General features: G+C 33.5%; 1 protein-coding gene across 1 annotated transcript; it reads right to left on the bottom strand.

Moving 5' to 3' along the window:
• Window positions 1-24,181, bottom strand: LOC133175855 (nidogen-1-like). The gene is made up of 25 exons (XM_061310987.1): window positions 23,793-24,181; window positions 19,979-20,118; window positions 19,191-19,332; window positions 16,773-16,987; window positions 16,223-16,323; window positions 15,589-15,735; window positions 14,985-15,221; window positions 14,466-14,663; window positions 13,867-14,085; window positions 13,327-13,449; window positions 12,912-13,028; window positions 12,506-12,637; window positions 11,572-11,826; window positions 11,101-11,322; window positions 10,731-10,883; window positions 10,484-10,612; window positions 8,625-8,744; window positions 8,249-8,353; window positions 7,572-7,694; window positions 7,166-7,337; window positions 6,718-6,875; window positions 6,301-6,424; window positions 4,641-4,753; window positions 3,965-4,109; window positions 1-1,026 (listed from the first exon to the last, which is right to left on the bottom strand). Exons 1-24 carry the CDS (start codon window positions 23,997-23,999, stop codon window positions 3,967-3,969), a joined length of 3,795 nt encoding a protein of 1,264 aa, XP_061166971.1. The 5' UTR covers window positions 24,000-24,181; the 3' UTR covers window positions 1-1,026; window positions 3,965-3,966.
• Window positions 24,182-25,063: the final 882 nt, after the last annotated feature.

The following is a 25,063-nucleotide window of genomic DNA, read 5'->3' as shown; positions in this document are numbered from 1 at the left end:
TAATAATTAATAATTTTATTCACCTTATTGCCTTTTCTGGCAGTGGTCAGCTGTTATACATTGATTTTCGAAAACCTAATTCACAGAATATAGAGAAATACGTCAATGAAATGATTTTGAAATATGAGAAAAATAAAAACATTGGATTAATGAATGTTCAACAAATCCTGTCACCAGCTCAGGTGTGACTGACGAGAATTGATCTTTTATCAACTTTTCATTGATTTTGTGGATAAAGATGGAGATAAGAATCAAACTAACACTGAATTATTAATGAAAGAGTTCATACTCAAAATAAAGTTCCAGTTAAATACACACATTAGTACTATACATATGTTTATAACTCTCTGGTCTCATATTAAAAGGAGTGTCTACATCCAAATAAAAAATAAAACAAAATATGTTTGCTCTTTGAAAAGAAAAATAAAACATTCAAACCATGACACTTAACACAAGCATCAAATACATCTTCTATAAAAAGAAATTTAATGACAGTCTACAAGTATTTGACTATATAACACTGAGCCAACAAAATAAATTGATCATTTAAGCTTTGCAAAACATGAGTGAAAAAAAACTTATTCTAATGTTTAACTCTTTAAGAAAAATAATGTTTTCCCCCACTAAAATCACATATCTGGTTATGTTGCATTCATTTATAAATACATGTATATTTTTGATACAGTTACAAGTGTGGTAAAAAGAGTTTTTTTTCACACATCCTGTCTGGAGATAAGAATAAAATTTATTTTGTATGGCTTCTGTTCCTAAATAAATGACAATTTTGTCATCCTGTCATTTTGTAACTCTCACTCTCTCTCTTTCTCTCGCCAACACTACAGACACCCAGACAACCTGAATACTGCTAGCTACCACGTATTATTAACACAACAATGAGATGACAAACTAAATACACCATAATTCATTATAAAGTCTCTTTGGCACTTGCTGAGTTCTAAGTGACGTCATGTTTCCTTGTTCATTGTCTCTCATGTTCTTGAGTATTTGTGACTATTTGGTCCCCTTCTATAAGAAAATAAATCTCAAAATAAGCAATACAAAATTTTCAAAATTTCATGGGCCACAATGCTAATCTGATTTACTAGCTATATATTCCTATGTAAAACTTTGGCCACACTCTACCCACAAAGGTCATGAGTTGAACAAACTTAAATCTACACTACCTTCAGGATGCTTCCATATCAATAAGACACATCATGCCTTCGCTGTTCTTGAGAAGATTTTTAAAAATTTTTCCTATATATTCCTATGTAAAACTTTAATTGTCCATTGTGGTCCTGGTACCCTAACCCCTGGGGTCATGATTCGAATAAACTTGAATCTATACAACTTAGGATGCCTCCAGATCAACATTACTTATCATATGCCTTTGCTGTTCTTGAGAAGATTTTTTTCTGTACATTCTTATGTAAGACTTTGGTTGCCCATTGTCATCCCATCCTACCCCCCTGGTGTTATGATTTTAACAAACTTTAATCTACACCATGTCAAGAAGCTTTTTTGTAAGTTGCAACTCTCCTGGACCAGTGTTTCTTGAGAAGAAATTTTGTAAGATGTTCCTAGGTAAAACTATGATTCCCTATTTTGGCCCCACCCTACCCAAAGGGGCTATGGTTTGAACAAACTTGAATCTACACTATGTCAGGAAGCTTTTACATAAAATCCATATTTTTGGCCCTGTGATTCTTGAAAAGATTTTTATATAACTCCGCCCTTTATTTGCAGTTTCTTGATTTTCTTGGAAAATTGCATTGCCCTTTATTTGTAAAAACTTGAATCCCCTTTATCTGTTTATCATATGACACCTTGTGCCAAGTTTAGTTGAAATTGGTATATTGATTCTGGAGAAGAAGATAAAAATGCGAAAAGCTTACAATGATGATGATAATGCCAACAGACAAATTTTGATCAGAAAAGCTCCTCTGAGCCTGAGCGGTGAGCTAAAAATTATTGAATATTTATTCATTATTTAAACATACTTCATTTAGAATTAAACAACTCAGATAGTATGAAAGAAAAATCACCAGATATATGAAGAGCAATAACTCCAAATAAACACTCTTATAGTGAAGTGCCAAGAACTAGAACATTTGATTTGTAAGAAACATGGTTTGTTCACAACTTTTTTTAAAAAAGTTTTTAACTTCAGGAGAAGAAAACAAAAACACTTTGCTGTAACTGTGAATTAATTATATGTATACTAGACTTTGACCCGTGCGTGCACGGGTTGACATTGTTATGAATGCATCCATGTGCATATCGGACATTTACAAAATAGATACATCGACACATTGATATTGTAAGGTACTTTTGAGATAAACAATGAATGTGAATATAATTCTGGGATTTTTTTGTTTTTGTTTTGTTTTTGTTTGTTTGTTTGTTTGTTTGTTTTTTCAAAATTGTTGCGTAACGGCGTAGCGCAGAATGGCTTTGACCACCAGTTAGCTATAAATCAAGTCATGAGTTAGAATCATGCCGGAGCTTACATAAATTTCACCTTTCCAAACAAATTTAATAAAAGAAATTATGGATATTCATTGAAAATATGACAACAACAAAGAGTTCAGCACTGCTGATACCTATAAAGCATAGTTACCATGACAACCTTGACATATTTAGAAGAACAGGCTGTCCCTTCTATATAACGTACTGAAGATAAATAACAATAATTTACATATTTCATCCACTTTTTTTGAAAGTTAAAGAAATTTTAAGAGGTGAATTTAGATATAAACAATAAAATGCTTTCTTTGATGGTTCACATGGGAAATGCACGGCGCAAGCATTGCAGGGTGTGTTCACCGTATTGTTGACAGACCAGGGTCAGAGGTCATTACATGTATTTACATAACAAAGCTATAAACCTACAATAATGCTATTGATTTCACTGCACTTCTAAGAAATATAATGTGAATTTTTTGCATGGAATCAAATATTTCTTTGCCCTTAGTTTATGTTTCATATTTACCGCGTTATAAATTTCAGCAGTGAAGGTAATAGTAAACATGGCGAACAAATTCAAGTTGCAATCATTTAGACACATTTCAAATTGAAAATATCGGTTATATTGACGTTATTTAATTACTTCGATTTATTTCAAAGTTAAGAAATGAAAATAATGTTCTTGTAATTTTTGGCGGAAAAAGAATGCTCACTTCACTAAGATGTGATTCTAGCTGGAGTTGTAACCCCCCCCCTTCCCCTCAAAAAAGCATAAAAGAAAGGAAGGATAAAATAAAATCGGGTAGTTACATTAATATTGCTCCTACGATCATGAGCTTTTTGCCCCCGTTGAGATGGCCAGAGACATAAATAACATATAATAAATGTGTCTCCGAGATGGCGAATGATTACCCACGTGGCCACAATATCACATTTGTATGGATAAACTCAAAAAGATAATACAAATACGTGTAAATATTTATTGGAAATTTGCTATATATTCTGTTCATATATATTTATGATTTCTTATATATATTTATGATTTCTTATTTTCTTATTTCTTTTTAGAGAAATTATAAATAACAAATATATAATTATCTACTTGGTACTTCTTTTGTCTTCTCTGATTTGAACACCGTGATTTAGCGTGAATGTAATGCGCGCGCGCAAGATTGTAAAATCCAAAAAATCCAGATGATTTCCCGGATTTTTTGTGGAATTTTTGTTGATTATTAATTAGCGAAGGCTAATTGAGAAAAAATAAAAACAAATTGGTAATCTTCAAGTATCAATTATGTTTAAAATATATATAACAAAAGACAGTACTCTTCCGAATCATCGGTATTAAAGGCCAAAAATTCGAGTCTATTATTTTAATATAGTAGTATAGATTTGCTATGAAGGTGTTTTACTGTATTTTGTTTGATAACCATTTATCTCCTAATTTTATATCTGATTTTTCTTTTATCTATTCTTTTGATTGGCTTTCAGTTTTTACCTCTACTTTTTCTTTCTGATGACGGAAATCTCGTTGCATTTTTGCTCGGAGATATCATCAGGACAGGTACAGGTCCTCCCCCCATTAGGTGTGGGTAAACATAGGAACCGGCATCCACCATTGTTCAAGGAGCAGGCATTATTCACTGAAATAATAATTGCAATATTCATTATTCAACATGCTTTTTTTTCAGGAAACATTTTTTGCTAATTATAGAACTGAATTTGATTGTCATAATTCCAAAATCATTCTACGTACAGAGAATATTTATGTTTGAATGGGAGAATGACCACTGCTCACAATATGAAATTTTCCATAAAGTTTAATATATAATAAGAATTTTCTAACGGATGATGTAGAAATAAAACAAATTTAGTACACCACATGGGTCAAAATTTGATATGTATCATTGTTGAAGATGAAGATAATTATCAACCTTAGATATCACTTAGTTAAGTTATCTTTCTTAGCTACAGTTTTGCTCTTTGCTAAAGTTATCTCCCTTAGCTACCGTAACTTTATCTCCCTTAACTGGGGTTATTGTCATAGTTATTTCCCTTGGCTAAAGTTATCTCTCTGAGCTAGAGATATCACTTTCATGTGTTTCAGATAGAATTATTTTCCTTCTTTGTTGAGATTTAGTGCTCTATACAAAATAATGATGATAAATAATTACTTGTGGGACATGACGACACACTGGTGATGCCATACAGCTTGCCATTTCCTCCAACAGGAAGTTCTAGAGAATTTGTAGGTCTCCCCCCACGACTCACCTCCATCACAGAATTCCTACAAGAAATATGTAGAAAGTTTAAAAGAATGGGTGGATTTAAGAGTCCTGAAAAAAAAGTTGTTAAATCGAAGTGTTATAAAATGTTTATTTCTTTCCATAATATAAATCATCAATATCTTAACTGTATTCTTGCTACAGATATAAATTTAAAACACTCTTTTCGAGGGAAAAAAAAATAAATATCGAAGACACTGAAGAAATTTCTTGAATATCAATAGATAATCAGGGTCACACTTTTTTTCATTGTCTCAATACATAGTCAGTGCATGTTTGTCAGCAGTTCTTAAGAAAACTGTAGTGAAATACTGAAAAATAATGTCATATTTTTTAAGGAGATGAGCTGACAAATGTGCACTCACCTACCGTAATTTTAAAACATGTTCAAAACAAACTTCTCGCTTCCATTGTTATGACTGTGTTAACCTTGATTTGACTTTGATTGACCTGTTGAACATTACATCATGTGGTGTCCAGCTGCTAGTGTACTTGTGAAAACAATTACACTGTATTCTTAAACATGACCTCGAACTAAATCTCGCGTGCTTAGTTGGTCTGCCAATTTCAGAATGTTGTTATACTTTTGCATGTCCTCACAATATTTACCAGAGAAATCTTTTAACTTCATATTGGCATCGCTGAAACATACCATATACATATTCAAACTTCTAGAAAGAGAGGAGAGAGAGAGAGAGAGATGTGGACACTGACACCGTTTGATAGCCCCGCCTCCTATGAATTTTGACTGTGACCTAAAAACCACTCCAGGTACATGTCAAATTCCGTACGGCGACACTAATGTGTGATTGGTTCAATTTTGATTCATGGCACCAAGGCATTGCTTTTGCACAAAAGTTCTACCTAATATAATCATGTATGTGTAGATCTTGCTATTGCTTGTCAAATATCTTGGATTCGATTCATTGACAGCTTGGTAGAGGGTTTGCAAAAAGACCCCAATTAGGGTGTTAAGTCCACTCATTCTTTAAAACACTGGTAAATAAAATTATTTGGAGAAATAAGGTTTGATACAGAGGGAATTCTGGCCGAACAAGATTAGCAATGAGGAGCTGTATGAAAGAACAAAAACAGCTGCCATATCCGACCAGATTAAAGAGAAACGATGGAAATGGATTGGCCATGTCCTGAGAATAGAACCATCGGATATACCGAGGGTAGCCTTAAGATGGACTCCACCAGGGAAGCGAAACAGAGAGCGACCAAAGGGGACATGGCGACGGTCGGTAGAAAAAGAAATGAAAGATCAGGGATGGACTTGGGGCATGGTGCAGCAGATGTCAGCGGACAGACAGAGATGGAGGTCCTCGGTGCAGGCCTTATGTGCTCAAAGCACAAAAGGACTAAGTAAGTACAGAGGGAATTCTATTTTCATACATGGTCAAAAGTGGATCCAGAAACCTAGCCAATGTCATTAAATCACAGATTTTAGAGCCACAAATTTCATATTATATAAATAGATCAAAGTTAAGCTTGAACATTTGAGATGGTAAAGGAGACCATTAATCTTCAATAACCATTAACTTACTGAGACCAATCAGTCCAGTACGCACTGTTTCCTTGGTAAGTGATGCCAAAAGGATAAGGGGCGGAGTCAGTAAGAACAACACGCCCCACTCCATCCTCTCTTACACATTCTACTTTTCCTGTACCTGAAACAGATAAAATATATATACTGAGAAATTCCATTATTTATTTTTAATATGACAATCACTTGATTAGCACAGTACATTCCAGTATCCATTTTCCTTCCTAAATTTTCCTAAGAATTTTTGCAAGTGTAATCTGTTTAGGCTTTTCCGGGATTCTTATGCCTTCCCAACTGCTCTAAAGTATTTTTGTAAACTGTGTCTACTGGTTTTGTTAATCCCATTAAACAATCTCACTTAATCAGCCCAAAAACTGTACTGCGGACACCCCCCTTCAATACATGTAAACTACTCACCTGCATCTCCCCAGCACAACTGACTGGAGTAAAGGTCAAGGGTCAAACCGTTAGGCAGACTAAGGTCAGAGTCAATGAATACTTTTCTGTTTGTGCCGTCCATGTCGGCCACTTCTATTTTAGGGGCTCCACGGTTCCAGTCTGTCCAATACATTCTCCTAAAAAATTGGGGAAAATTCTAAATAATTTACCCTTAAAGAACCCCAGAAAGGAATAAATCAAATAGTCAACCATCTAAAACACTGACAAGTAAGCATAATGAAAAAATAAACATAACTTAAATATGAAGAGCAACAACAAGTGAACATTGATTATACATATATGGAACTGTGCAAAACTTTTCTTTTCTTTTGTTTTTATGGCCTTATTTTTTTTAAAATAAAGTTTATTTTTGTAAAAGCTCCCTCAGCATTATATTCCTTTGGTTATGCTGTTCAAAGTAACTGACCCTCTCTGTGGGTTGACCACAATGGCTCTTGGATTGACCAGCTCCTTATTAAAGAGCCTCTTTCTGGACGTTCCGTTTAGCCTGGACACCTCGATACAGTCCATCTCCGAGTCTGTCCAGTACATATTTCGCGACACCCAGTCTATGGAGAGACCTTCGGGGGACTTCAGACCTTTGACAGAAAACAAGCAGCAAAATTAAGTCACAGTGAGGAGACTGAGAAAATTATGCAATTTTAATTAGATATTTAGCCACATGGGTCCAACTGATATTTTTAGGCTGTGTCTTGTAAATACAGAAGAGGATCATTTTTTCACAATTTACAGGTTTCAATAACTATGCTCCTATCATAACATTATACCTGTACTTTTGGATTTCTCACAAAGAAAAATTTTTAAACACTTGCCTGATACCAGGACGTTAAGATTGGAACCGTTTCCAGAAGCATGGTAAATATTTCCTCCTACCACATCAGTATAAAGTATGCTGCCATCAGCACAGTCAGCATCCACGGCAACAATCAGCTGATCTGTAACAGCCAATCAAATCTCTTCTTACAAATCATGTTCAGACAGTGGCAATGACTCTTAATTATACATAATTTATACAATGAATTTTTTTCTTTATATCAACATACATGTGTGTTCAAGATGAATTTCAAAATATTAAACTTAATCAAAAGTGTTTGCATATATACTGTACATGTATTAAAATTAATCATGAACATAAGCAAAACTGAAATATCCACATATTCAAATTGTTTAAATACACCTCACTAGGGAAGTATATTTTAGAGGCATACTTTGCTGGAACTATTGATGTACCTAATGGGATTATTATACAACTGAACTTCAGATTCTAGAACTTCAATGTACTGCATCTCTAATATCATGGATATGTCAAAGTGATTTAGAAGTCCCTTCCTCCTTAACTTAATGTATTTTAACACTTCAAAGTTTCTAACCCTTGGATATCTTACTAGCTGGTAAGGAAAAATTTATCTAGAGACTTACTAGGCTGGTAGAGAATAATTTATCTAGAGACCAGCTTTGCTGGGAGAGAATTGCTTATTTCCATACTTACCAGGTTCGTAAAGAATAAGTTGGCCTGGTCCATCATCTTGGTCCATATTGACACGACTGATTGTTTTACCCTGAGACAGTAATAGATAGTCCTCAGAGCTTGTCCCTAAATCACAAGATAAAAACAATACAGAGGACTGATAATCTGTCCCAAAATTAATTTACAGCAATTTGTGTTACTGAAATCTTTTCATACTTCTTTTTTTGTTGTAACTATATGGTCAAAACATTCAGAGACCTTTTCTGAGGCCACAAAAAAAAAAAATCAAAACACTTAAGCATCTGGCAAAATCATAAACACGTGCAAAATATTCTTCCGTATTGAAACTTGTAAACCTTTATCTTTCTATCTGAACTGTAGTCTATAGAAGACTTACTATAACAAAGTTTGCCATCTCCTCTGAAGCCAGAGTTACATACACACATATACATGTCTCCAGTAGGAACACAGTTGGCATTGGGGTCACACACTGTAGGATTTCTCTGGCAATTGTGACCTGAAATAAAATAGAACATTAATATGGAATTCTGTTAAGTTTCTTCAACTTCTCAACTTAACAATAGAAACATCAAATATCGTATAAGCAGAATTTTTAGAAAGGATTTAATTTTGGCATTACAGTGTAGACTTGTTATTACGGTGACGGTTTCATAAGATAGAACGCTTATTACATTGTAAATTCAAAGCACAAAACCATTTCTTAACAAATCTATACAAAATAGAACTGTTTATTACGATGTCCTAAAATGCCAGGACTCGGCATTACGATGTAAAAATTCTGTCCAAAATTTTTTTCACTCCGTTTATTCAGTGTTTATCGACGGTAGACACTTAAGGAGACGCTAAATAAACATTGGAACACCTGTGCTCTGGCAGAGTGTTAACTTGCAGGGCCGTTAGGTGATAAGTGACGCTTGTCTCCACACACCTTGACTGTTCTAGCGAGGTCAGGAGAATTGGAGACGTCAAAGCCATTGTTAAACAATTAAACTGTTTATTTATAAATGTAGTCTCTAGTTTATCCATCTCTGTAAAGTTTATTTTATTTTTTTTTACTATGGTTAATAAGTAAAATTAATTTATTAAATAAAAGGTTACATTTAATCGTATGCATGTATGTTAAATACGTAATGTGTAATTTCGTTTGCAGTTAAACTGCGGGAATGGACAGCTTGGGTATCAAACATAATTTTGGCAAAATTTGAACTCCACTAATGTTTTAACAGCTTGGATAGTGGCTTGGACTACCTCAGGTGTCAGCAGAAATACAAATTGATAATTGCTGAACTGCTAATTGAACTCTGTTCAGTAATTTAAAAATTAAAATTTATTTTGACATTTGTGTTCTCAAATCCTGTCCATGAATATGCCTATCATACTGCCCACTTTCATCAGCTGTTCACTGCAGCTCTAAGCTCATTGAACACCCAAAACCGCCCAGTGATGTATTGTTGTTAATGTAGTAACGATACGAAGACAATGAAAATTTTACGAACGCATTATCTAAGACAGAAACAAAAGTAAAAGGAAATGGCTGCAGATAAATGAAGACTGCCAAAGTTTTATAAAGATTGTGCACATTTCTTTTAAAATGAAGGAAATAGAAGAAATAGCATCATGAAGATATCTATTCAAGATAAGTTATTAATAAATTATATGTATATAGCGTTTTAATGAAGAATTTGAACAGAAGAAGGAAACAAAAGGAGAACTACCTCCTAATACAACAACAAGCTTTCAAAACGATGTTTTACTGGATTTTATTGGGAACTTTTATTACGTTGCCCTCGGTATTACGATATTTTACCGTAACAAAATGAGCATCGTAATATCGAGTCTGCACTGTATTAGCGAGGGTTTTGATATCACTAAAATTGAATATCGCTAACAATTCATTCCGTATTGATGGATATAACTTTTTTTCTGGAGAATTACTAAAATTACTTCTCGCTAAAAATATATATCGGTACCAATATTTTTGGATAAATCGCTAAATTTGCGTCTCGCTAAAAATTCCACTTATATGGTAAACATTTCTTGACATCACAATTTTTAAATCATGACTGTAAATATATTCTATATTAAAGTGTTTTCCATTTGTGAATTAAATAATTTAAAATCCGATTCACTATAACATTTATCTTAATCATCAAGATGCTTATGAGTGTGCAATATACAAGAATCTGCATGAATGAGTCTCAAAAATCAGGCCCCTGGAGATGTTTGATGACATACCACTAGGGATACAGGTTTTTCCATCACCATCATAGCCTGGCCTACAGCGACACCTGTAGGAATCCACAGAGAGGTTGTACAGACACTCAGCAAAAGGGGAGCAGTTATTTATCTGGTTGCAGGAAATCTCTGAAATAAAAATTATTATGCACGCACATTGCTTGAAATTCTCCAAAATGTTATTTTCAAAAATAATTCTTCCCCCTGTTTATTAACTAATTGAACCTAGTCAATTAAGCTGACATACCCTCTCGTTGACAGTATTTCCCATCACCCCGGTATCCCTGGTTACAGCGACAGGCATACCTATTGGTATACCTAGGATCAGGGAGACACTGGGCGTTCACATCACAATCATTATAAACTTCACAACCCTCAGGCTCACAAGTCATACCATTCCCTACAGATAAAAAAGGCAAGCATTTAGGCGACCCTCTTTGAGTTTAATTCTCAATTTGTTGAGTTTTACCACATTCCTGCAGACTCTGAGTTATATTGAGTCTCCTGTACATAAACTATATATTTATGATATTATCAAAATAGGCTTTTTTCATGCAGTATTTGAAAAACATGATATTTTTAAGCCTTATGTATTTATTTTAAGCATGAATTTTAACCTGTAAATCCATTTCTGCACAGACACAGATGCCTCAGTTCAAATGGATCATACATGCAGTCTGCATTGGGATCACAGATTTGTTCATAACGACAGTCCACCTGAGTGCAATTAAATCCGTCACCACGGTAATCAGATCGACATTGGCAGGTGTAGTTTTGTTTTGACACATCAAACAAACACTCGGCATTCTCACTACAACGTCTGCAAATGTCTGGAACCTCTAAAAAAAATTCATTGTTCTATGTAAGGAATTTCTACATGTATTTCGAAGAAACTGAATAACAACCATTGATTAGGAAATCTTTATTTTAAATCTTTAAAAATAAATTATGACTACTGGGTAGTTCTAATTTCATGAAGGTCATACAGTGATAACTTGCTTTTAATAACCTTGAACCATAAGTGTGATTCAGTGCATACCATATGGAAAAATCAATTTTTAATGCACCTTCAAAGTATAAATAATTACCAATTGTTGAACAGTATCTCCCATCTCCAGTAAAGCCTGGGTTACACTGGCAGACATGAGTAAACGTGTTGATGTTGAAGACACACGTAGCGTTGATGTGACACCTCTCACACTGGCTGCCACTAATGGTCTCACAGACGAGTCCATCCCCACTGAACCCCTCCCCACACTCACACTTGTACCGCTGCTCGTTGTAATCGTAGACACACTCGGCATCCTGATGGCAGACCTCGGGGGCCTCGTTACACTCAAATACTGTAATCAAAAGAAAGCACACTCAAAAACTGTAATAAAAAGACAAAAGGGGACCTCATTAATTTAACTACTGTGATCATAAGCATGTACTGTGATCAAAAGGCACAACGGGTTTTATTACATTGATATAAGCAAAACCACAGGTCTGCTTTTTGTGTATTTTAAAAGATTCCATAATATACTGTAAACCAACTTTTATTTGCATGCAAGAAATATCTACAAGTTTCACGACCCCTACTTTTAGTTGCAAATATTGATCACCGTGAACTAATTACTTTGCTTTGTATTTGTAGAGAATGTTTTCTCAGTCGCGAAAATTAATTGTTGCGGATTGATTTCGATCTGATGATTCGTATATAAAGATGACGTGAATCATAGTTGGTTTACAGTATGTTATTCTTTCTGATTTTAAAAATGAGTGATTTTATAAAATAAACTCAAGGTGCATATTAAAGAGTATATGTGCGTGCATAAAAATCAGAAAATCAATGTGTTAGTATACCATGAAAAATTTATATACTGGTAATCCCATGTCATAGTATTGCAAGTGAAGTGAAAAAAAAAATTCTCAATTTTCATTAATATTTACAGTCCTCTACCAGTTAAAGATTTAACATTCATTTTATAAATCATTTTCCTCATACTGTTTTATTAATGAGAGAGGAAGCCATGAACACACCTAGAGCAGAACAATTTTTTCCATCGCCATAGAAACCAGCACTACATTCACACATGGGTTGGCCAATGTCGCTGTTGAAAACACAGCGGGCATTGGGATGGCAAACGTCATCACCACATAATCTCACCTCTCCTGAAAATCAGAAACATTGAACAAATCAGAGTACATTGTGGCAGTATAAAGATGTTAATGAGACTAATATACTTCTGGTTAGATTATTTTTTAAACCAATCAAGTAACCAAGAAATGTCCACATTCTTGAAACTTCAAACTCTCAAAGTTTTTCTTTGAAGAATCAAGAATCACCTGTATTTACTATCCACGTCTTTGTGAATTTTCATACAAGAATTAATCTTGCTTTTTATAGATCTTTGAAATAGACAGAAAAATATTTGCTTTTTCTTACGTTGACACTGTAGACCAGTTCCTGTGAAACCAAAGCGACAGGTGCACTCAAACGAGCCAGGTAGGTTGTAACAGTCAGCGTTCACGTCACAGGGGTTATCTGTGCATTCATTCACATCTGGAATGGAAATCAATATATACTAATATAGTAAAAGAGATCTGAATCATATACATCTTCGTTAAAAAAAAATTTAGTGTTTACAAATGTGAAACAGTATCTAGTCATGATCAAAATATAGTAATGATAGTAGCAGTATATATCTTATGATTCTAAGATTATTTAGGAAATGAAACCAAATTTATGTAATCATAGTTATTTTAGGAGACAATTTATTATGACAGGATCTAGTTATACTGAAATTAGAAAATCCAGGAGCTTATAAGAGGCTATACGTAAACTTCTGAACTTTGGATACCTTGACAGTCTGTTCCATCCCCAAGAAATCCTGTGCGACACTGACACCTAAATTCAGTTCCTTCTGGAATACACTCAGCAGATGGGTGACATCTAGCGGCGCCCTCTAAGCATGGATCAAGACCTGGTGGAAATTATGGAGAGTAACACAGTGTAACAACTCAGATTGTATAATGTGGTTTATTTAATTTTCAAAGAAATCAAATTTTGTGGTTTTGGCATAATATATTTCACTGATATTTACTTCATGGACAGCTAGCCATCCTATTCTATAATTAGCAAAATTTGTGGTTTAATTGGTCTGCCCAACAATGAACATGATGAAAAGAAGTGACAAGAACTGTACAGCATTTAAGTATGAATATGATTATCTGTATGAAGAAATGAATGACTATTTCTTGGGTCAGTAAAAGAGACAACTGTATTTCTGCATCTTTTTTCCTTATCTTTGATTGAAATTCAAAAACAAATTATTATGTGTACTTTTTTTTCAAAACAATAATCTGATTTGAGTCCACAAGAGGAGCACAATAAGAAGTACCTATTCGGCTGACTCCGACTTTCGCCGTCATGGTGTAGCGGACTATATTCTGATTCTCCTCATAACTGAGGTAATTCCTGCTGGCCGTCAACCTCAGGACTTCCGGCTGAGGATCAGTGTTGTATTTACATTCCTCGTACCTGATTGTCTGATCCAGTTCATACTGACGAGTTATTCCGTTCACCACATAACGCCCTGTAGATACGGACTGCCAGGTTCCTGTAAAGTACAAAGTCTCATGAATAATGTATAGTACATGTAAATAGTCTTGTAAAAATTGTTATGTTCATGTACAAAGTCAAATACAGTTAGTGAGAACAAAGTCTGATGAAATTAATCTAGTACACAGTCTTATCAAAATAAGAACACATACAAAGTGTAAGAATGATTACAAAGTAAAAATTCTTCTGATAATCTTTAAATACAAAGTCTGACCAAGTCCCACAAATGAAAGTTTTTCCTTGCAAAAAAAAAATGATTTGAAATGTATGTCAATGTACATATAATGCATGAAGAATAGAGACTTTAGAATGATTTATTAATATGAAAAACAAATCAGAAATATTAAGATCATTTAGTAACTACAGTGTATATGATACCTGATCCAACTCGTTCATACTCCTCAATGTAGTCACTGAGGGTGATAGAAGAATTGACGGGGACTGCTGGGACGCTGCCCTGGATTTCTGTCTCGAGTCTCATGTGACCCTGAGCATCGTGACCGAAGAATTTTTGAATGATCTGGACCTGTTCTCCTGTAGAGTGCCGAATTACTGCTGTACGATTCAGAACTCCGCCTAAGAAAGACACAAATTATGTTAAAGATATCACTTGTATAAAATGTCATATAACACAGAGACTGTGTTAAAAATCATATAAATTTTTTACAATTCTGGTTGCAGGGCTAGAAAACTTGGATGATCTCACTTTTGATTTCAGTCTCACTTTTCCATTATATACCAGTACATGTATTCCTTTTGTAAAAGTGAAACTGAGATCAAAAGTAAGCTCATTTAAGTTTTATGGCCCCAGAGCTTGGTCTTGCTTAAAATATAGGACAATAGTAGAGATTAGTAGGCTGGGTAATGTCACGATGTCAAAAAGGTAGTCAACATTACCTGTCAACATATATCCATTTTTGGCGTCTGGATGTTGAGTCTGCGCAAACATCCATCCCATGATTCCTCCGATGGTAACCAACGATCGCAGATTTCCCTCCAAATCTGTGGGAATGCGGCTAATGGCAGTGTAGGCTCTCCCGTCACGCGTCACAATGTATACGTGCATGTCTAGATTAGCTACAGGGTTTCCGTTCAATTCTCCATAAACCTTTCCATTCAATCGCTGGGGCACTCCTACAAAACAGTCGTAATAAGCATGGATGGGAACCTATCATTCTCAATACATTTATGATTATTTCTAAATACAAATACTTTATGTATGTCATAGTATTGTACAGAAAATATGACTGATTTATCACTAATGCCCTTAGTAAAATGTACTAAAAACATCTTCTAATTTTTGACCCTCTTTGTATACAATATACATGTACGTTTGAAAATCCTTTCAACATCATTAACATCTGCCATGGACACTAAATTTTTTAATGTACATTTAGGTAAAAAATACATATCTTAACAATAATACTTCAGATAAATCAGAGTCAAAGAGCTTGCAATTTTCTTTTCCCAAACCAAATAAAGACTGCTTGGGAACACTGACCCATCTCTAGACAGCTGATTCCGTTGCCATAGTAATTATCCAAACACTTGCAGCAGTAGCCGAGGGGGTAGTCCACACACTGGGCATTCAGGTCACACTGTTTGGTTCCCTCTGTACAGGTCTCTGTGGTCGGCTCAAAAATCACGACTTAAATAAAGGAGAAAGGTAATCAAAAACCCTAACAGAAGAGGTTATACTCATTCTAGAGATATTAAAATTTTTATTGATACAAAATCAAACTGCACCTTAAAATTTCAGGATTCGGTTATGTGATATATATGTATGTGTATTATTAAAATATCATTACTGTAATTAGATATAAAAAATGCACAAAATGGTTCTGCATATAGTATTCTACACAGAAATCTTTGAGTGAAATTTCTGAAATATAAACAGGTTTATTGAATAATCATATCAGTATTTTTTTTTAAAGTTTATTTTGTGCATAAAAAAAGTTTGTCATGTGATTTAAAGAATCCAAAAAAAAAAAAAAAAAAAAAAATAATAATGACACCCTGCTTCCAAAATCTAATTTTTCCGGGATAAGTAGAAATGGTTATTAGTCTAAGATAGAGAGAAGTTATATTCCCCCCCCCCCCCCCCGGCCCAAAAAATCCTTATATAAACTATATACCTCCAGTGTCTCCTGTTCCAAATGAAGGCTCACCAATCCCCCCACCATTCAACTTTCCAATGTTGAACATCCACTGGCCAGGTACATTAACATTTGAAGCACTACAATGTACAAACTTTAGTTATCAATCAGTCTCGTTTCATTTCATGTGCAATGTGTCATTAATTCTGCTTCTAGCTTAGGCTCATTAAAGCATAAGTAATTATAATACTGTACTACTAATTCTCCACCTGTCATTCCTTTTCAAGGAAAATTGGGACAAATGGTCATAAGATTTTTTTAAACCTGCAAATTACAGAATTTTATTTCATATAGACTCATCTTCATTGTTTAAAAGGCTCTTATGAGAATGAAGTTATTCAAACACTCAGATACATGTATCAAACACCTCTGAAAATTGTAACAACCCTCAATTTCTTTCATACAATGTACTTCCTTGGTCAAAAGTTTACTTGGTTTTCAAGACATTGAATATACTTATTCATGATGACAAAACTTCAGCTTTTAAAATTTTGTATCCAACAAGTAGGTTTAGAGTCTTTGCACTTGCCTAGCGAACAGGAAGGCCTCGCTGGTCCCACTGTACTTGAGCTTATAATGTTCCTTACTGTCTCCAGCATCAAACCCTGCCTGAGCCGGGGGATCCGGAATAATGTCGTTGAATTTCCCCTCACTTGTAATCCAGTTGATTCCTCCATCCAGGTAGTTATAAATAGCAAAGGTCTCTGATCCATTAGTCACCAGAACAATTTGAAACGTGTTGAACTGTAAAATGATAAATTAATTAATATACTGGCCTTGCATAATCAACAGCTTTTGTCTATAGAATCAACTTGATTTTTTATTCTAAACTTCCTTTACCTAATTGTCAGAACAATGCATTAAATAGTTTTCTTTTTTCCTTTTTTTTTTTTTTTTAAATTAAACACTGCCTCTCTCTGTAGATCACTCTCTACATTAGAATTTTTTGTCAGGATAAGTTTATATACAAAAGGCACTACTGCTATCTTAAATTTTCCCAAGCTTGGGTAGCTAAAGAACCTGAGAGAAACTTGAATTAAACAGACTTTTATTACAAAAAAAAACTCCCATCATATGCTCATTAAAACTCTGACCATTTTATTGGACATGACAGTTATGGTGTGAGGATGTGAGTTATCTCCCTTAGAATCTCCCGTTAACACGGTTAACAGGCTATAGATGCGATAATGGCCAGGCATAACAAGATCTGTGTAGTAATTGTTTCCACTGAGTATACACCTCATCCTAATAGTGACCACATGTCAAGAACGAAAAAAAAAAAATCCTCCAGATGTATCCCCAGACTTCAACAAAATTGTAAGATAATCTTTTGAAATAGTTATCATGGTTATGGTCTGGATCTTTTCTTTATATGTTTTCACTGGTCTATTACCACAGTTTATATAATAAAGCATTCAAATTATTGTTTATTATTGTTTATATATCTTGAAATCAAGAAAAGGGGGAAAACAAAGGAGATATTAAAAAAGAAGATTCAAGTAGTTGCATATTCATTTTGAATGAATTTAAAAAAAACTTTATATTTAGGACAACAGGAAAAAGTTTAATCAAATATTTAAAGCATTGGGTGATTATTTTATATATTTTGGATCCTAGAAAATCATAAATCAAATGGGTGTTCATACAAATTTAATACTGCATGTTAGTGTTTGTTGAAATTTGTATACATAATTAGTGGCTTCTGACATGTTAATAAATGAAAAAAAATATCTTAAAATACTTATATGTATTTACAATTTTTAACATCCTTAACACCTAAATCTTATTTTTTTTTTAGTTCATTTTCTTGTGCACCATGTTTCATAAACATATCAAATATTAGTCATGTTCTATAATGAACACAGATGTGGAATGTAAATACAATATATTCCATTCAAAAGAACTTTGTATATTTCATTCTTTTGACATTTGAAGAAATAAAAGAACCTTACACTGCATCAAGTGTTGTTATTGGTACATGTAAGTGACACATTTTTTGCTCAGAGCCAACACAAATTTCTAATATTTCTCTATCATGAACGATGAAAGAATTTTAAGTTGACCTTCCTATGTGACCTAATGGCTTGACATAATAACTCTGTATCACAACACTTACTACAATATATACAAAGTACAAATCACTTAAAATTTCTCATAAAGTGTGTTTGTGAACTCCAATAACAATTGAACACAGAAGCATTGTTTGTTTGGTCACATTACTTGGAAACCAGAGGTAAATATTTCATTTATTAAATAACTGTGTAAAACAATGAACTGTGTATGTATAGTTATAATTCATCTAAATGGTTTATTATTGAACTCCCTTCTGTGAGTCATTTGTTTACTGAATTTCAGTAGCTTAGTTGACTACGTAAGTTAATACTGGTGCTTTATCTGATTTTATAAACTGATTCAAACAATCAGGACTCTGTGCAGTAAATTTAGTGAGTTGTGGATGTCTACATCTGGAAATTAACCCGATTCTGTGATCTAATGAAAACACAGACTAGCCAGGCTCAGCATACACCATACTTGCAAACTAAATTTTAATAACATACAATAACTGAAAACATGTTAACATGGTTAAGGAGGCTCTGAACTGATTATGGAAAAATAAAGGGACTTATAAATTGACAAATTGATGGATTTAAATCATTGTTGCTTACTTGCTTCATTAAAATACATGAAATTGAAGTATTCAAGTCCTTTATCATGGTCTAATATGATTCTATGAATACTTTAATTTATTGCAAATTGTGTCATTCACTGTAGATTTCTGTTCATCTGAGGGCAGATCACTTTGAATATAAAGCTACCATGGAATTAGAGATCTTTAGTGAGAAATGTTTAGGGCTTCCTAAACTGTTTTTTTATATATTAAAATTTGTCTTATTTTTTATTCATTTTCTAGATAAATTCCCTACCCATATATCTGAGCTAGTCTAACCTTTGTGTTATTTTTTTCATAAAATCCAACATCCTCCCATGTAGCAATGAACAGATTTGTGGCCTTGAACTCCTTGTAAGTTTGGAAATGACCTTTGACATCTGATGATGCTCTTTGTAATAAATTTTCATCCTGTGTTTGTCTGACCAAATAAAAAATAAACATTTCAGTCAATAATTAACCTACTGAAAATGGTTAGTCATGCTTAAATGTTTACAGAGTAGACATGATAAAGTATCAAAGTTGTAAGTATCCAACATGTCCAATGCACTCAACAATTTACAAGAAAGACAAGATTTGTTCTATCACTGATCACATGTGGCAGAAATTTTACTGAAGTCTATGAATTCAACCTTTTACGCTGAGTCTTAGTTTGAGTATATACACATTAAGAGTCCCGATATTTAAAAAAAAATTTAAAATGGTGGATAAAGAATATAAACAAAGGAGAAATCTCAGGTATCCACATATACCTGGTACAACAATTTGTATTGTCTCAATAAAGATTCAATTTAAAAGAGAATCTATCTTCAGAAATGTTGAAGTTACAGCAAAAATTAATATAAAACAAACAAACATTTCACACACTACATTGATTCCTTGTTTTCCCACATGATCAAGATCTCTCTCTCTCAGGGTGAAAACAAAAAAAATGTACATGTAAATATCAATTTAACATAAATCATTCACCCTCTTGGAAACCAATTTACTCCAAAAGCATGTTCATTAACTTAAAAAGTGGCTGTACCTATGTGGATTTTAAACTTCAGAGATCTATACAAGCATACCTGTAATATACGCTTCCCGCTGCAGATGTATCTATGTCTGCGAGAAACACAGCAATTAATTTGTAATCTGAGGGTAGTGTAAGAGTGGGCTGGTAAACCGGCACCTCAAAGTCAAAGGATATATGTCCATTACTGTTGATCTGGAAAAAAAAAAAAACAACATGATGTACATTTTATAGTGTACAACGTATTTGTTAATGTGATATAAACTATTTCAAAAGTTTGAAATTTGTAATCATCCAACATTCAAGGAAAACCACTCATCTCGTAATGTTTGGTGCATTCAAATCAACTTCAGTCTAAAATAATTAATTTTAGTTTAAAATCATATTTTATTAAATATATACTAGTGTATTATAAATTGAACAAGATTTCCAACAGGCTAAATCTATTGACCTTTCTTCTAATTTCAATTTTATGAAATATGCATATTATCATGTTTTCTTTTTATGTTATAAAAACCAAACTGAAAGTTCAGAACAATCAAGAGTTAGAGACATGATGGAAGCAAGTTATTTTTAAAATAATTTGTGGACATTATTAAAGGTCATTATTTTGGGATATTTCTCCCTGATGTTGTTTTTCTTCAGTAACTTTTTCAGGTTATTTCTACCTTACTTTTCATGATTTTAAACCTACTGGTATCTGAAAAGCTTTATTCCTCATGCTATACTTGGGGTAATCATATTTAGTAAACAGAAAAGGTTGATCACTGAAACATTCGTGAAATACAATTATTTTTCCCTGACGAATAAATCTAGCTGTTACAATATTTTGATAAATTTCATACTATCTGCTCAGGAGATATCAAGTCTGTCACCTTTATCCAGACAAGTACATATATTTACAACTTTCTCAGCCTTACATCATCTTTACTCAGCAGCAAACTCAAAATATTGATGTTTTTTGACAAAATTTATAGGCATTCTAGTTTTTAAAAACAGTTCATCTGATTCCAGATGCAATGTTTATAAATTTTTTGGATGATTGCACATTCTTTGTATTAATTATAAATAAGAAAATTCTTTATGAAAAATCCAGAGTGTTCCAAATATATCAACAGGGCGTGTAAATTCAAAGCAAGAAAAAAAAAAAGTTGAGAAAATGAGTTGAAGTCTCATCTGTTTATGGATTATTTTAGGGTAAAAGGCATATACATGCTCAAAAAGGTTTGTTATGATTAATTTGGTAGTTATTTTCAGTGCACTTAGATTATTTTCATGAAGTCTGATTTTTTTCGTCACCCAGGTTTTGTGTCAAGAGCTCACTGCACTCATTATAGGTCTAATGATAAAATGCTAAGCAGTTGCATTGGACCTTGAAAACTGTATAATATAATTGGCACTGTTAGTGTTCAGATGAATAATGTAAAAATTTCAAGCTAACTGGACTTGTCATTGACATTTTGGTTTAGGCATACATGTTAACTCTACCACTTTAGGCAGAAGTCTACCGCTTTTTTACTCCATCTCCCACCTACTATTTTAATTAAACAATCTACCACTCTTGTACAAAATCCATTTTTGGTTGGCTTGGGTTGCTATTTCTAAAGAAATTAATTCTGTCATAAAATCTTTCTGGTTTTGAAAGATATTGCATGATTTGAACTGAGAGCATATAAACCCTTTTTTTGTACCGAGGTTAACAAAGATTTCAAGTACATGTTTTGACAATGACTGTGCAAACATCTCTATGATTACATTAGTTGTGATAAGTTATGTCAACATTGCTGCCAAGAAAAAAAGGAAATATAGCATCGTAGAATCTGGATGAAAACTTTTGAATTTGTTCATAAAAGTGATGAAGGGAATCAGCATTCTAGCATCTCTATTTTTGCTTTTGGTCATCGCGAGAAATTCAATCTCTTTTAACGAAATACAAACTAGTTTTAGATCTGAATTGTATAATGACATCATTTGCTCTATTTGGCAGTTATTGGTTCTAGGCTAGGTATGAACTGTTTACAAAAATCAATCTTCAAAAGGCTAAAGTAACCACTCAAAGCTACAGTAATGAATATGAAAAATATTTATTTGCATAACTTATGGAAATGGTGTTTTTATCTAATGCATTGCAGTTGATATTTCAATTGATTTAAATTACTGCAGTGGTCATTTGTGGCAATATTTGCATACATATCTCTAAGCCTAAAACATCGCATGCAATGCTACCTCTTTTGGAGGTCTGAATGTCTCATTTTTTGCTAGCCCTCTTGAGCCCTAGCAACTATGTTGGTCTTTTTTACTGGAATACACATGCTCAACTTCACAGAATAGCATTCTTGGAATGCTACTGTAGATAAATTGTACCTTGTCAATTTCGTTTCATCATCTGAAAATACACGATCTGAAATTTCCTGTTTTGTTGTCTAACCTGTACATAAATGTAGACTGTAGAGATCAGTTATTTTCTAAAATTATAATAAATATCTAGCTTTTCTTAACTACCTTCCTGGATCTTTCCAGCAAGCTCAGAAAAGCAATCTCAGATATGTTTTCCAAGCTTGCTGGAAATGGTCAAGAAGATGCGATTATACTACACTGGAATATTTTAAATTGAGACACCCCCAACACCACCCAAGTGCACCACTGTGCCATCCTATTAATAATTAATCGATTCAGCAAATTAAACTAATGGTTAAGATATCTACTTCTGTGTTTTATGATGGCTACAGGCTAGCTCACCTTTCTTTTTAGATGGTTTAGGACATTGCTACTGCCGAGGTAAAAGATTAATCTGTTATAATCCGAGATTCCTCTAACTCTAACCCCTGCTTTTATTTTTTGACATGTGCACATGTCAAAATAGAATAGAATAGGATTTATTACCAAATCAGGGCCCAATGGGCATAAACATATAACATGTATAATTACAGAAAAGATAATGGACAGAATACAACATATAATGAAGAGCAATTCTTCCCATTTAGTACATTGGTGGTGTTTTGAGTTTCACATGTAGACATAGGTTGTCTTGATTTAAGATATATCTGTACTCTTAATTGATACAACTTAATGTGCAATGATGTGCATTACTATTACTAATATTATACATATAACTAAACATGTCAAAATATAAAAGCAGGGGTTAGAGTCAGAGGAATCTCGGATTAAATCTGTTAGTATATCAGATAATAAGCTGAGTATAAACACTCTTTTCAATCTATATGTATATTCCAAATCATATTATTCGCAATTTCATCAGGGACCTATATACTAACATTTCATGAATTAACTGAGATTTACCAAATTTACAAACCCCGCCTTCTATACCGGATATAATATTTGAAATCCAAAATGGAAACCGCTCAAAGTACGATACACGTTCCCGGATGCTTTGTATAAAATCGCTTGAATCAACATAATTACTCTAAGCGCCGTGACACCGGATTAGTCTTCAATTCATTAAATTTAAATAAACATGACAACTTATATCGTATCTAATGAGAGATTATGGAACCCCTGGGTGTCACAAGCTTTTTCGACGTAAGCTCAACATTATTATGTATATCAGAAACTTGACAACTTTGTTCAGCAAAAGTAATAAAATATATATACATTTACAAGTATATAGGTTTTGAACTATCATTATAAGGTCAAAAACGTTTTAGGGATCATCAGTTAAATCTGGGAGCATCAAAGCTACGAAAACGATCGAATGGATATTAAACTGTTAAAAGAGAGAGGGGTAGGCTATATACGTAATCATCAGGCTAATTATATAACTCTGGCTTCAGGATTATTCCTGGCAAAGAAAAGGCTACTTTTATAACACCAGTGAGATTAATAAAGATCATAAAAACACCAATACTTACAAAAAGGCTGTTATATCTCTGGTCATAGAAGACAACAGGCGTATCTAACATTATCTCATTAGAGCTCACATCATCGCTACGTTCCAACACTTCATCGCCAAATTGCTGGCCATAAGAATAGAACAAATCGTAAGGTATTCCTACACAGAAACTATTACACAGCATCAGCAATACCACTACCCCAAGTCCAGACACCCGAGCCTCCATTCTTGCCCACTTGACTGAACACTAATCCAGTGATGGCAAAACCATTAACTCTAATCCCCCCTACAGCGCCAAGGATAATATCAGACCCCAGAAGAATTTTGTGAACTGAGGCGGGTCCTGATTGGTGGAAGATAAGAGTACAGATTATCCTGGGAGAGAAAGATAACAGGCATCAGCTTCTGACCCGATTTTTAACGCTGATTACGTTCCATCACTTCTCAAAACTCACAACTCAAAACGCCGCGCAAAGCCACGCGGGGGTGCTTGTTGAATGAAGCACAATTGACCATTGTGTTGTTCGCGCATATTTCAAGGTATTAAAAACATATTTTTCGTTATTTGAGTAAGAAGCCATTTGGGAGGGAAGTCAGGAATTCCGTTAATTTTTCAACTGTTACAATTAATTTCAGGAAACTTTATTTACTGTTTGCGTCTTCGGCATTCTTTTGAATTAAAAGGATAAAAATTAATTATTTTTTTTTGCGTAGGACCAAAAAAATCAAGATATTAATTGATTAATGACAGATTGATAATATGTTCATGCATATATTAACAGTAATTTTTGATTTTTATATGCATATTTGATTAATATAATTTAAAGATTAATCTATTTCAACTAGGAGTTCCTGTGGTCAGGTTAAACATGTAAATGGTTTTCATCTGCCACTTCAAATCCTACAGTGGTCAGCTGGATTGGTCATTAAAGTAACAAAAAAAAAAAAAAAAAAAAAAAAAAATAATAAATAAATAAAAAAAAAATAAAAAAAAAAATATACATATAAATTTCAGGGATCGAGTAGAAAATTACCTATCAAATCGGTACTATCTTTTTTGACAGTTTTTGCTCGTCTGTCATATACTGAATTATTTGAGTACATAGTTTCTACCCAGGACAATAAAATGAATTAAAAAAGAATAAGATACGTGTCCCTGTTAATTACGCACAATTTCTGAAAGTAAGAGCTACGTGATTTAATTTAGTCATTTTCCCCGACGCCTACATTCAACTTTCAAAATCAGAGGTCTTGAAACAAGAAATCATCGTGCAATTTATCAAACCACCA

Source organism: Saccostrea echinata, unplaced genomic scaffold (genome assembly GCF_033153115.1).
Source record: "Saccostrea echinata isolate AGI-Se365-2 ecotype Australia unplaced genomic scaffold, CSIRO_AGI_Sech_v1 ptg000002l, whole genome shotgun sequence".
Taxonomy (NCBI): Eukaryota; Metazoa; Mollusca; class Bivalvia; order Ostreida; family Ostreidae; genus Saccostrea; species Saccostrea echinata.
The sequence above is the reverse complement of the archived record's forward strand: the minus strand, read 5'-3'. Positions and strand labels throughout refer to the sequence as shown.